This window comes from Acromyrmex echinatior, chromosome 7, assembly GCF_024713525.1.
Source record: "Acromyrmex echinatior isolate Ae372 chromosome 7, ASM2471352v2, whole genome shotgun sequence".
Classification (NCBI taxonomy): Eukaryota; Metazoa; Arthropoda; class Insecta; order Hymenoptera; family Formicidae; genus Acromyrmex; species Acromyrmex echinatior.
Window position 1 is genome coordinate 8,038,331 of NC_141858.1, and position 15,912 is coordinate 8,054,242.

Consider the following 15,912-nt stretch of genomic DNA (forward strand, 5'->3'; position numbering starts at 1 on the left):
ACTACTTATCGGACGCAATTTTGCTAAAGGCAGAAGTTGTTTTTTATGCTAAAACGAACAACTTTTTCCTATATATAGTAAAATTACATTCAATAAGTAATTTTTGCATTTACTCGTATAACTTCAACCTGTTCTCTGTTATTAAATATTTTAAATTAACGAAAACGCTTATTTATAGTATATTATAATTTATATAGTATATTATAGTATATTATAAAATTTATAAAACGCTTATTCGATGATAGGTTTGATCAATATGCTTGAGGTTATATATCATTGAGTTTATATACATGTCTTGCTCTCAAATTAGTGAATACGGCAAAATATGCAAATAATAGAGATAGAGATAATGTAACATCGCGCAATTATATGATACAAATTTAAAAGTTGCTATTGGTAGATTTAATATAATACGCATAACTCTATATATACGCGTCGTCCATTTGACAAATATTCATGATTTTCTTCATCGAAAAATATAAATTTCTTTCAAATTATGCACGGTTAATTTAGACAAAAACTTTACTAAAATAGATTGAAGTGTTTATTCTATACTTGTATAACATTTTTTAAATTTCTGCCTTATACGCAAATATTTCAAATTAAGAAAAAATGCCTATAAGAGATAAGATTTTGCGTATACTTGTAAAATTACATTAAACATTTAGAATTAAATATTTTTAAAAATTAGCGAAATTTTTTTTAGATATAATCAACCTTCGTACTACATATGTATTATAGACTTGTTTTATATTCAAATACGACTCAAACGCGAGAACCTCCTTTTAAAGTTCTCAGTCTCCTCTCACAGATATCGCGTAATTTATTTTTGGATCGCGAAGATAATTGTTTAAAAACGGACAGCGTACAGCGAGGCGATAAATCGTTGCCATTGAGAAACAAGCGAAGTACGACGGCTGTTTATTTATTTAGGACTGGCGAAGTTTCACGTAATCTCGTGTAAATCTCTGTTCACCGGTGCTGCTTAATATTAATCTTGGTTTAACTGATTCTCCACTCTGGTCGCATCTCGATAAAACGAGTTAATTATAACTTAATTATTATTTCATTGTCTTTTTTATAATCGTACCAAAATATAAAAATAAAAATTTAGTTAACCTGAATTTATCTTATCAATGCAACTTTTTTAAAAAATGGAATGAAAAAAAATATAAATAATGAAATAAACTATGATTAGCATTAAGTGACAACGATAAAGTAAAAAATTGTTGCAATGCAACTATAATGAAAAATGTCAGCGCACATTTTAACTATTTGCACTTTGTAATTTTCACAAATGAATAAATATTAAATCCTTCGTTTTTAATTGTTTCATAATGTTGTTGGTATTGCCTAACATAACAGCCAGAAAATCTTCATTATTTTTCACAAAAAAGAATAAAAAAAAAAATAATTTATAACTCACAAAAGAAAAACTTAGTTTAGTCATATAAGTTGACAACTTGCAGGTTTGAAATAAATTTTACAAATCACAGATTACATCTCGATTCTTCACACTGAACCGTATAGTCCCTCACAGTTTCCATCATTTAAAAAAGCATATTTTATTTTTTGAAAAAGAAATTTAAAAAATACAGAAAAAAAAAATGAAAAAACAGATACCATCCATCGCGAGAAAATCAGAAAGAGAGAAAGAGGGTAAAGGCTCTTCACGGTTGTGTCTCTGCCGACACTTTTTTATCCGGAAGTCGGGGAGAAGGGAGGCTGCGAGAATCGATAACCGTCCCTCTGCCACGTCGAAAGGGGTTACGTTTGTACGAGTAGCGTGCTCTACGAAAGGGAGAGAGACAGATATACATGTATATCTCGCACACATACGCGCCTGCATTTGTACGCGCGCAGACATACAACCGCAGCCCCTGACAACAGCCCCGAGGTGGTAAAAACCGGCCGGCTTAGCAATACCCGCGACAATCCCTTCGACCATCCGGTTCGTTTTGCGAAAGACGTTGACAATAACGGTAATTAATGGTTTACCTATCGCGAACTATTAATGATACCGATATACATACCCACTCCACCCCCTCCCCCATTTTACACGATATCGATTTATTTCTCGTCCATGTCTTCTGAGCTTTCCCCTTCACGTTTCATATGATTCCGTGCAACGCGTAGTGGGTACCTATAGATCCGTTGGGACTTTATCATCGTTAAAATTGCGAAAGAATTAATCCCACCAAGAATGTACAATTCTAAGGAATTCTAAAGGAACTCTAAGGAATTCTTCTCTTTGAGAGCCGTTACGACATATTGCCTCAAAATCATCGTCAATAAATAAAACAAGTTACATTTTCATAATGAATAGTATTATTTACCGCTCCTATTATCAAGGGAAATCCTAATACGATTATCCTAGAGCAATTTATCTCTTCATCATATTTTAATCTCTAAAGTGAGTAATTCTTTTTCGCCATTATTTTACGTACATACCTATGTAATAAAGTAATTCGCGAGGCAGTAACATAAGTTATTTATTTATATTTTTATTATAGTGATCCAAGATTATTGTACCATTATCCTTAATAATAAAAGAGTTAAATAATAACTAATACAGAAACTTATTATGCAGGCATTCCACTTTGTCAGTCAAATATCTCAAAAACCGTAAATTTTAGAAGAAAACAGTTCAGACAAAAGTTGTATGTGTTTTTTTTACATCAATTGATTCATTTAATTATTCTATGAATAAAAATATTAGATACGATTATAAAAGAAGTAATATATTAGGTGTTGGAATTAATTCGTAGCGTTTTACAAGTGATGGGAAGTACTTTCATTAATGTATTTTTTAATGCTCATGTGAAATAAATAACATTCTTTCATTAAAAAACGCTACGAATTAATTCCAACACCTAATATATATTATAGAACTATGACGAAATATTTTATGTCAAAATATGTCAAACTAAAATATAAAATATCTCATAAACAATTGATTTTTCGATAAATCTACCTTAATTTACATAGAATAATTAGAGAAATCATATTACGTGAAAAACTTAAAGAATTTCATTTAAAAAAATGATAATGGATTCAAAAATTTATTTTTGTGTGAAACTTAACCCTCCGTTGGTAAGTTCGAATAAAAATGATCCCATGGATCCCAAATCGTTAGTTTATTTTATATTGCATATGCATTGATTATTTTACGGTTATGTGGTCTCGGCTAACCTATTTTCAATTCATTCACTACATGTCTTAGCGGTCGAAATCGTTTAGGTGACATATCCCTCCAATTTTTGTTTATGTCAAAGCTTGTTTATGCATTTATGATATAAATTCAGATAAAATTTTACATTTCATAATGATATTTACTATTTGTTTATTATTTTGAGACTAAAGTAATAAGCTAAATATTTTTTTATGACTATTGTGCAATGTCTTTGTAGTTATTTTAATTGTATATAAAATATTTCGAGATTGAAGCAATTTATTTATGTACTAGTCAAAGCGTTTTTATTTAATTTTTAATTTAAAATATAAATTTATAAAGCATAAATACATAAAACTATATTTTTGTCTATAAATAAACACTAATAAAGGAATAAAGTTTATGTTATTATTTACTTTTTTCATTTATTTGATACATTTATTTAATCAAATGAAAAATGAGCACTGGGTCGACCCTACTTTACTAGACATCCTAAAAATCCACCTTGCCAATAGAGAGTTAATTTTACCATTATTTGCGCTTCCACTATAAAACAATACAACTTTTATTAAAAAAATTTTCTTCTAAAACTCATAAGTTTTGAGACCTTTGACTGGCAAAGTTAAAGCAGAACACCCTGTATACAAATAAAAAAAGGAAATAATTTATCAATCTTTAAAATCAATCCTTTGTAATGAAATAACCATGTTAATAAAATTAAGTTAAAAGTTGGAATAAAACATTAATTTAATAAAAGTTAAGTTAAAATTGAATTCACTCAAGTTTAAAAAAAAGTTAATTTAAAAAAAAATTATTTTGAGATCAAAATGTCCTAATTTTTCTTAAAATGAGATTATTTTAAATAACACTTATAATATAGATTATTAGATAAATTTTTAATTTTTTCACATGTAAATTACTTAATTTTCTTTAACTTCTGAAACGAATACTCACGTATATTTACGAGTACATTGACTAGATATTTGTTATAAAAAATATAATATAAAAAATAAAAATTTAAAAAATGGATGGATGTACGGCACTGTTTTACAATAATTCTTTTTACAATAATTCTAAGACTCATTTTATATTTATGTTGCTGAAATATAAGGTTTACGACACCTAAAATTAATATGATTCAAATATCAACGGGAATTGACAAAAAATCTAGCGAGCTAATAAAAACTGGCTATCATATGAAGTAAGTCTTATAGTCTTTAATCATAAAATCACTGAACTTTTTCTAAATTAATTCTCTAATGTTTAAGATTTTATAGAAAAAAATATTAGCATTAAGAGAGATAGAAAAATTTTTAATTTAAAAAAAATTAATAAATTAAAATTTAAAAGTAACTAAATTAAGTTAAAAATTAATGCATTTAAAATTAACTAAAGTTAAATTAAAAATTATTAACTTTTAACTTTTTTTTATAATAACTTTTAACGTTTTAACTAGTTACTACCCAATCCTGGAAATAACTAAACAAAATTAGCATAGAAACATATTATACATAATAATAAATAAAAAAAAATTATTTATCAATGTATTATTCATCACAATCATCACGTATCCAGTTAAAGTAAAATACTTTCTATTTCCCTTATTTGCATTTTTTATATAAAAATTTCTCCATCTTCTCATGAAATACTTTCCGCGAAAAATTACATCAGACACAATTTCCAGGGAAATTTTCTTCATCAGGGAATAATTTTAGGAATAATTTCCAGAAATAAAATCTCAAGAAAATTTTCTACGGAATATTTTTTCTTCCAGGAGAATATCGTTCGCGGAAAAATTCTGTGAAAAATATTCGTCCTCTCAGGAGACATTTTCCTCATATCGGACACTCATTGTCAGTGTAGTCCGAGATAGGAGAAGACATAGTATTTCAACGGTGATAAGTCTCAATATGTTCCTGAAAGGAAGCGGGAGCAGTGTGTAGCGGCCACAATTTATAAGGCCCATTTTGAAACATAAGTTCACATCAAACAAGTAGAGCCTTACGAATCACGCCTTGAATACATTTCACCGGATTCTACGTATCCTAATCGAGAAATCGCGGTCGGTGTGGCATCGCTCGGGGCGCTCATTGGGATTCGCCGATGCGACGCCGCGACGCCGCGACGCCGCATCGTGGCATCGCGGCATCGCGTTTGCGTCCGCACGAGGCGCGCAAGCCAGGCCCGATAATTATTTGCGGCGTGACGTCGACACCGCAGCCGCCAACGACTCGCAGCGATTACGATCTCAACCAGCGTGACTACTTTCAAAATCCCGTGCGTTTTGTATACACAACCGCCGCAGGTCCGTGGATGTGACGGACGTCGTGTTGCGCAACGCAACGAGTTACGGAGAGTGCAGTGCACAACCGTACTTCTCGCGATAGTCGCGATGGATGTGACGCGACGATTCGCGACAGGAGGATATGCGCGTATTGCGCATACGATTCCGATGACGGTCGCTGCCGTTTACTTCGGCCACGCCGAAGGTGATTAAGTAAAAATGAAGATAATGAGACTGAAATTAGCGGATTAGCGTAGCTACATCGTTTTGATTAGGAAAACGAGTTTCTGTAACTTGCAAAGGACAAAAGAAGTCGTGCTGTGTATACAGTTCCCAAGCAATCGAGGATAGCGTGACTCGGCAATACGCATTGCGATAAAAAATTGTTCGGTGTTGTAAGTTCGCATGGCTGCAATTTATGTATACTTTTTTGTTTTTTATCGAAATCGAATCTTTTTAAAGAAACGCCATGGATCTACATCATTTTGAGCAATTTTAATATAATTAAAGTTATTTATATTATTATATATATATATATATATATATATATATATGTGTTTGACCATTCTAATTGTAATATTTGTAAAAAGGGAGAGTGTAGAGTTATTGGAAATACACATCCATCTGCTTCACAGATGCAAATATAAACATCATAGCTGCTTCGTTGGAGCCTTGAAAACAATCATTGCGTCGTCGCAATCCGACAGTCATATTTGCGTTCATAGCTGAATACACGGGGGTCGATATGATTGAATTGTGAATTTTATGGAAACTTTTTTTCAATTGATAATTAACGTAAGGATAAATGCGCAAGGATTTACTCCATTCTATTTTGTTAAGACTTCTTACCACGGATCTTTAGAATCATAATATCAGAAACAAGAAAACATATAATGAACATCCTTGCAAAATATATAAAAAAATATATTAAAAATATATTAGAAATATTTTTCAATAAAAAAAATATTTGCATTTAGGAGGTTCGACTATTACTTTCGAATTACTTAAAAAATGTGACTGAAATAAATTGTCATTACAGCGATTTTAAATCATATGCAATATTAGTGTAATGAATTGTGGATACTATCTGCGCTATATTTTTAGTAAATTATTAGTGTATAGAATATTAACAAATGCATGAGATTGTCAATGACTAGAGAGGTCGAGTGTATACTTGGCAACGTTGCACTTCGCGATGTGACGAGCAGTGACCAGTTATGGTGAATAATAAGGGAGAAATTCAGAATCGATATAAAGGTCGATTTTGTATATCATTTTCATATCTGTTTCTTTACATCAAGATGGATTTTAAATTATATGAAGTTGGCTTCACATTAGCTGCGCACTGCGACGTTGCCAAGTCTGTTATTACTAATGCGATACGTGAGGTAAAGGTAAACTCTGTGACAATAAAGCTTTAAATTCATTTTCTTTTTTATGCATAACTGTTGATATTTCATCTGTCAAATTCTAGTTTTTCAAAGTCCTAAGTTGGCCGAGTGTGTATTAAATCGGTGATTATCTACTTCGGAATGATCGCCTCCCATAAGACGATATGCTTAAAATAATCAATTTAGAATAACATTACAAGAAAATTATATGATCAATATTGCTCAAATTGTGGAATTATTTGTGTACAGTATTTATTTCATATCATATAAAAAAATTAAGTTTTTAAGTCGGTTTTTGTCTAACAGTCGAACCTTCTTAATAGGATAAGAAATAACCAAAAATTATTTTCCATTAAAACTAAAACCTTTTATTTCGGAATAAAAAAAATCATATTTATCTCATTCGATAACCGTTCGTCTTCTGGTTAGGCATAATTCTATTTCAAATATATATAGTTATATTGATTATCGTAACATAAAGAGAATTTTTGGTATTTTACAAATCTATTCTATTGATTAGAAATTTTGTTTTATTAAAAAATATATTTTAATATAATCCGCAAGAATTTTCTTTATATTTTCTTTTTGCTTCTGATGTTATAATCCAAGATGATTACAGTAGGCAAGAAAAACTTTAATTTAACTTGCAGCGTAATATCCTTGATCGGGTCAGCCTAAGAATGTTCAAGAAAAAAATCCACTAAAATTGCATCGAAAACTCGCATCGGTGAAATACGAGACAGTAGAGATATGACACTCGGCGTGGCGCCGTATACGAAAGAATTCATCATTATCTGTTGTTGACTTGGCACGATCCTTAAACTAATGACAAACGAGCAACTCTCACGCCTGCTTTCTTGCAAAAGATTTTCTTAAAGCAGGTTCCTCACGATTTAAATAGTTATTAATGTGTCGTCATGAATTATACTTATTCCATTTCATACATTCCTATACATCAGCTGTCTTTTATCACCGTACTACTCTAGCGAAATCAAACATCATGCAAAATGATAATTTTTTCCTGAAAGTAACAGAAGAATTTTTTTTTTCAAATAAGAAAAATAAACCTATTTTTGGTCAAAGCGGATCTTAGTGCTTAAATGTTTTAAAGTGAATCTATTTAAGTACGTATCAATTCTGCAAACCGCGTGGCTTTTTTTATCCTAAAACGTCAATCATGAATTAGAGTGATAATATCAACTGACAATTTATTATAATAATTTTGATGCTAAGCATCTTAGAAAGACATTCATTATTTGATGTTAATTTACATAACATCTTTAGAAGAATTTTTACTCACCTCTGCTGGGTGCCGGTGGGGCCCTTTTTGGGGTGTCGTCGGCAGAGGGTGTTCTTTCCCTCATGCTTGCCCGTTGAACGCCTTAACGTCATCATTTAGTTCTAAAACAAAAAATAGGACAAAATCCGTCAATCAATAATGTTGATCAGAAAGTGTTAGTTCTTCAGATATCATCGTTATTGTTATAATAGATCGTCGAGTAAAATCAATTGAGATTGTGGAGTTGAAAAAACAACCGAGCCGACAAGTAAATGATACTTAATTTTCGGAAGCGAGAAGAAAAAAAGAAAGAAAAACTGAACTCAAAGTATGTTTAGTCTCTAATTTCTCTTTAATACTGTATTTTCTCTCGTCTGATTATCAGAGGCACCTGTTTACTTTCCTATTTTTTCGCTTGTTAATAAGCTACGTAAATAGAATACGAGATAAAAAGTGACATGAGTAACTCGATTAACCCCATGGAAATTATGAATCAAGCATTGTTGGCAAAATTCGCATTTTAATCGCTTAAGAAATTGTGGCCTCGAGGCGTTAGCCTAGTCATGCGGAAGTTTGATACTCGCACGAACGCGAAGCCGAGATTTGGCAAAGATCGAGAAGAAGGAAGGCGAAGAAAAGAGAGAAAGTGGGAAGAAAGAAGAAAGAAGAGAGCAGGGAGAAAGGTGTTTGCCTTCGCCGAAGATCGAGTTCATGTCGACATCGGGTGGCAACACATCCCGCCTCATAGCCAGAAGAAAATCTTTTCAAATAACAATAGAATGAAATAGAATAGAATCTTTTTTTACATGTTTCAGTGCAAATATTTTTCCTGTAGAGCACGATATTGTAAAAGAAGAAAGAAAAAACCGTATAACATCTTCTTATGTTCATTATCAAATGTTTTATCCAAAGAAACAAGCTAAATATTAAATTCTTAATTAAATATCTTATTATAATATCCACAGGCATTCATAAAGTAGATAATAATTACTCCTATAAAGTCTTCTCTTTTTGCAACTTTTAAGAGTTAAAAGCCTCGTAGACTTTTAAAGCAGCAGCCTTGGACATCGCGTTACGTAATTTAAGAGAGAAGTAGAAAAACACGACAATACGTTACTTAAGGGTTGTGATAAAAGGAATTTTAATGATAGCAGGCCATACAATATTGTTTCTCGCACTCACTTCAATAATTTACTAAGCAAAAATATTTTTGGTATTTGTAACTGTAATTATATGTTGCTATAATTATGATTATTATCGCTATAATGATAGTAATAATAACTATTTATATGTATATATACATATAATTCTATATACAGGGTGTTTGGAAAATAATGATAAATCTTTCACATAGGTAGAATGGACTAAACTGAGAAGAAAAGTCCTCTACTATTTTGCAATTTTTGCAATAGTTAACAAGATATTAATTGCTAAAAATTACTGAAAATTGGGTATTAATAATTTTTTATTCAAATACTATCAACTTTACAGAAGAACTACAAGAGACAAAAATTGTTTATTTTCTCATAGAGGTCTAAGAATTTTTTTTTAAATTTTTGCAGAATTTTTTAATACCGTATTTCCTCAAGTTGTTAAAAATGGAAAAATGCTGTACTAAAAAATTGATAAAAAATTCTAAAAATATTCATAGAGTTCTATGAAAAGAAAATACAACAAAACAATTTTTTTCTCTTGCAGTTTTTCTGTAAAGTTGATAGTCTTTGAGTAAAAAATTAATGAAGATCAATTTTCGGCAATGTTTAGCAATTAATATCTTAGTTTATTAATATGTTACCTATTGCGAAAATTGCAAAATAATAGAGAATTTTTCTTCTCAGTTTAGTCCATTCTGATCCTATGCGAAAGATTTATCATTATTTTTCAAACAACCTCTGTGTGTGTGTGTGTTGTATATAAATAAGTCAGCAAACGCATGATTATAAATTATAATTAAATTATAGTAATTGCAATCATTTCTATATTAATAATTATTATTACTTATATAGCAATAATAATCATAATTATAATAACATGTATTACAATTATAAATATAAAAAATTTTTCTCTCAGTGTTCGGATAAAATAAGAAAAATAGAAAGTAGAGGAAATGTATAAGGATAATAATATAATAATATAAGGAAATCTGCCGGAGAATCCATGTATGTGAACTTGTAGGATTAAGTGATAAATTAAGTGAAGCAATGTCGAAGAAATAGAAAAACAGTAGAAGCGGAAATGGTGACAGAGGGGAAAAGAGAGGAGAGGAGCCACGAGGAGAGCGCTCTGCTATCCTGAGTGGAACTTAAAATATCGAGCGTCACGCACATCGATGCTGGCGCCGGAAACTCGGGAAACACGACGTCGCGACGCGGTGCGGCCCGCCACATCGTTTTGACTCTCGTCGTCTCGACTCTTGTCGAGAACCTGGAAATAGAATTTGGACGCCACTATGCGGGCACCGCTTTTATCGAGCCCCATAGGAATCGGTTGGAATTTTCAGATAAAAAAATAAAAATTCTGATACGCCAATATCGATATACGGCAGTCACTAGTACATGAAATACCTCAACGATTTGAAAGCACCAGTGACGTCAATTTCGAGCATACACTGAAAGAAAAATGTTTGTTATTTGTGATAATTGCATAGTAAAATAATTATGGTTAGAGGCTCTATTTTTATAGTTATTATTACTACTGTTAATAATAATAACTTTTATATACATATATATATATATACTGTCAAAACAAAAATTTTTTTTATCTGCTTCTTAGCTGAAAAGTTTTCATTTCATGCCAAAAAAACACCTAAAAAAAAATTAAGATTTAGAAGTCGCTAGTGAACGATTTTTAAATCAAAGTTTCGATTTTTCTTAATACATGTATAATTTGATGCAAAAATTAGTTAATCCGGATTTCAAATATGATACTATATATTTTTTTAATCGCTAAATACGATGCAATAGTTCATTTAACCCTACGATACGTCTTAAAAAATATAGCCCGATTAATGTGAAAAAATGACCAAATTTCGAGTTCAAGGTTAGGTTTTAATTGTAGCAAAGTCCCAAGCGTTCACATTGTGTCATTTTTTTACATTAATCGAGCTATATTTCTTAAAATAAATTTCTTAAAATAAATTTTCTTGAATAAAATTTCTTTTCTAGATTTTCCAAATGAAAATAAAAAATTTTCCATGAGTAATATAATATAAAATATGTAAATTTTAACATTTAGACTCACGGATTGTAGGAAAATTAATCTATATTATTAAAAACGCAAAAAAAAACTTAGTAGCATACAATTTTGGATGCAAATTGAAGTCACAGCAAAAAATAAATTAGTTTTGGAAAAAAAGAATGCAGTTATGATGAAAAAGAGGAAACAAATAAAAATACCAAATTAAATATAATTTTAATTATTTTATTAAAATCATTTAAAGTGCACAAATTTTGAACATATTTGACTGTAAACGTCATATATAATTTAAAAAATTATAACAATTATTTGGAAAAGGAGCAGTTTAAGAGAATTGTGAGCAAATTTCGAAATTCCAGATTTTTTTACATTTTTCCATGATTTTTCTCGATTTCCATGACCAATTTCAATTTCCCTTTTCCCGGTTTTCTCGGTTTTCTAGGCTTATGGCAACCTTGTTATAGTTATATGTGTATAGTTTTAGCAAATATATATAAAAATGATTCAAATTACTATAATTTTATGGTCATTTAAATCATTTTTAATAAATATATAATAATTTCATTTTTACGATTATAACAATTATAATTATAATTATTTTGCCAACTTTGTTACTAGAGAATTATATATATGATTATTATTATTAATATTATATATAGCAGTAATAATCCTAATTAATACTATATAATTATATAGTTATAAACATTTTTGCCAGTGTTATTAATAACACACTAATTATCACGCCATATTTATTACTCTAATTACCTTCATTCAACTTTTTCATTCTTTGAATTTCGAGAACCCTACAATTTTAAATGTTCAACTATAAATATTTGTTCCAAAAATGATTATAAATAATAGTTAAAATATGGTAATTGTAACCATTTTTTTTCAATGCAGGATCGGTATAATACCACTAAGATGACCGCATGATGTGTCCTTGGCCGCGAGAGGCAGCTGAAGAATATGCAAAGACACAGCGAAGCTGTTTCTCTTATATGGCATTTCATTCTCGTTTCTGTATAATCAATCGATGTTTTTAGGATATCATACTACGCTGTTAATGTCATTATAATATTATATTATATTATATTTATAACGTAATAAAAATCGATGTTTTTCAGGAATTTGACGTTTCAAACATAAGCAAAGGATTAATATTTTAAGCAAGAATGGAAACAGCACCACATCCGTGCCTTCTAGTCTTCTATTGATATCTTTTAGATCTAAAAATATAATTTTATTGTAGTTAAATACGAGATTTGATCTGAGACACTTAATGTGCTTACGATTTGCAATCTATAATTTTAATTAAAGAATTATTACGCACGTATATATATATATATGTATATATATATATATATATATATATATATATATATATATATATATATGCACGATGAGAGCAAAAAGTATTCGTACAAGGAAATTGTTATAAAAAAAAGTTTTATTTGTAGAAAATAAACATTAATTTACAATTTTACAATGAATACATTCTGTTCTAACATAAACAAATGAACTTCGCATGTATTCCTGATTTTAGAAGCTAAATTTCTCTTCTTCTGTATGAATATTTTTGGAGCATTCAAACAATACAATTTTTAATTTTCGCTTATTTTTGTATTTTTGTATAATTAATACACATCATTTTGGTATATATAATTTTAAGAAACATACAATCTATTTTATTCTTTATGAATAAATTGTTAATTATTCAACAAGAAATGGTCGTTAAATGTCTCATCGACATCAAATTGGTGTTGAAATCATCAAATTTATATCGATTCGACATCAATTCGATGACACATTTCTCGCTGGATAATATTTACTTTTTAAAAATAAAGTTTTTTTAAAAAATATTTTCTCTGTACTTTTTGCACTCACTGTATATATTGTATGAATATAATTCCATAATATTCTCTCAACTTTTAATTGTAGCTACTGTTATATACAAATGATATTTAATTAAAAAATTAAATTTTATATTGTCAGTCGCAATCTCATTCTCTTAATTTGCTTTAACTTCATCCATTTTATTCACGTATGAAATTCAGAGAAAGAGAGAAAGATAGAGAGAGAGAGAGAGAGAGAGAGAGAGAGAGAGAGAGAACATTAAAGTTCAACGGAATAACTTAAAAGTCTGGGAAATTTACCGTTGAAATATTTTTTATTATATATCGTGTTCGCAGTTTAAACCAACATCCGAATATTCGATAAATTCAACTATCGTCCCAATTCCCCACCATTCGCGGAATGCGGAATGAGGAATGCGGAAAAGCGACATTTCATGATGGAAAAGTCCACGATGCTGCGCAGCTTTTATTCTTTTCGCCTTTTCTTTCCTTTCACATTCGGAAAATCCGACGCCGGTCGGCGGTTTTTGCCATGGATAAAAAATAGTAACGAGATGCGAGTTTCCACGGCAAGCAATTCTTTTCAAATACCTGTGATATTCGAAAAGAATTGCTGTTCCGTTTTATTATTAATATCTTCGTGGATTTTTAATTATTAAAAATGTTCATGATTAAATCATCATTATGACAAAGCCAAGTTGCGATATAAAAAAAAATCACATTAATTTATTATCGATTACGATTATCGTAAAGTACTGCATTTTTTAATTATTAAAGCAATAATGAAAAATATGCAAGGAACATAAAAAATATTTATAATGGTCGTATATATTGGCGTACATTTTTCATCATATAATTGCATATATATAATTGCATGCATTGTAGCATCAGAGATTAAAGTCATCAAGATTATGCCATTTAACTTCTGCTTGTGACAAATATATCTTTTTAACAAAGTAAAGTCTTGTCAAGTATATATACTTATTAAATTTGAAAAACGATCACCGTACAAATTTAGCGTTTATTATTTGAGGAAAAAGATGCTACTGTAAAAATATTGATAACTCATGGAGATAAAATTATCTCGGTGTTAATTTAATTTCGAATTATCAATGAGCTCACACTTAATCGCAGATTATTCGGGCCCTATCTATGACGATAACAATGTTGTCGGATTGCATTCATGTATTCTCGATTACGCCACTATGAAGTGCAATTAATTCTTTGTGCTATGATATGTTAAATTGCCGTTTTGAGAGAATATTGGCACACAAACAACGAGAAAGATAAATCGTTAATCATAGAATTCAATATATGTATACGAACATTAAACAATAATTTCATCTAACAATATGTATTAACGCGTGATTAATTTATTAATATATATATATATATATATATATATATATATATATATAGACACGATAATTTCAGATAAATGTTAAACTCATTATTGCGTTTTATCGTTTTAATTACGCCAAATAGATAATTTCCATATTCATGCAGTAGTTTTCTCTAAATTCTTTGCTTTTATCTCTTTCTCTTTTTTTCCAAGTCAAGATTTCCGAAAGCATCGATCGAAACATTAATAATTACTATTCCTAACGAGGGTTAAGAAATTAATTCCCAATTTAAATAGTGCTAATTATATCAATTTTTTTATCTGCTGAGTCGTGAGAAAATCTATATTTCCTTTTTACTCGATCCTACTTGCAGATGCACGTCCCGAAGGACTAATAAATCTCGGCAAAACTGAAACCCTATTTAGGAAAGTTTGAAAGAGCCATAACTTTCTTGCACGTCTTCCTTATGGGTTTTCCCGATTCTTCCTGACTATCGTTCTCCCGACGTTCCCCAGGCTACGAGCATCGATCGATGTATTTCCATGGCAATGTAAACGCAATCCAAGCGTGCATAATTAATACTGCTTGCTCCATGTTGTACAACTCATACTTGTTGATACGTCCATTTATGTCGTGTTCTTTAATCCATCACGAATCGGACAGTTGCATGTCAATGTCCGATATAAATATACGGACCATTTCTCAAAATGGCTCGCCAAATCTGAACTTACCTTGACCCGATCATTATTCCCGATCATAACAATGAAAATGCTTTTTTCCGAAGATATGCCTACTGAATAACGAATGAGAAATATTATACAATATTACTTCAGAAATAATGTGCGTTAAGAAAGCGCACAATGTCTACATATAAAAACTAAACTAACCAGCACGAGATACAATAGCACTGTAAATTATGTCCACTTCCATATAACAAATAATTGTCGCATTTGTTATTCAAAAATCACCATCCACATATATAGACATATGAATATAAACTCGTCGACATTGATGCTTACATTCGAGAAGTACAAAGACGGTTTTGCTGAAATATCTAAAAATTATCTAAAAATTTAGCTAGACGCAGATATATAAATACTTTGTTGAATTATCAAAATAATTATACAGAAAAATTGCTAGATTAAAATTTTTTGCAGAATTGCTCATCACGCTTCAAATTCTTATAAGAAAAGATTTTGCAGAAAGATCCAAAAATTTAGCTAGATACTTTTGTTAGATCATCAAAATTTTTAAGTAGGACACTCAAATTAATTACTAGAATGTCAACATTTTTTGACATTCTAGCATTCAGTCTGATGGTATGACAAAATTATTTTCAGATCTAGCTAAATTTTTAGATACTTCAACAAAATCATTCTTGCCGTGTACAAGAAA

General features: G+C 29.9%; 1 protein-coding gene across 2 annotated transcripts in view; it reads right to left on the bottom strand.

The window, feature by feature from the left end:
• The window catches only part of LOC105153672 (uncharacterized), a 48,783-nt gene that overhangs the window by 23,561 nt on the left and 9,310 nt on the right, over positions 1-15,912 (bottom strand). For both annotated transcript variants that reach the window (XM_011068657.2, XM_087408162.1), the window contains one exon: positions 8,148-8,248. In XM_011068657.2, coding sequence (XP_011066959.2) covers positions 8,148-8,211 — 64 coding nt within the window. In that variant the 5' untranslated portion in view covers positions 8,212-8,248. Of the gene's footprint in view, positions 1-8,147; positions 8,249-15,912 lie in introns of those variants that run through there.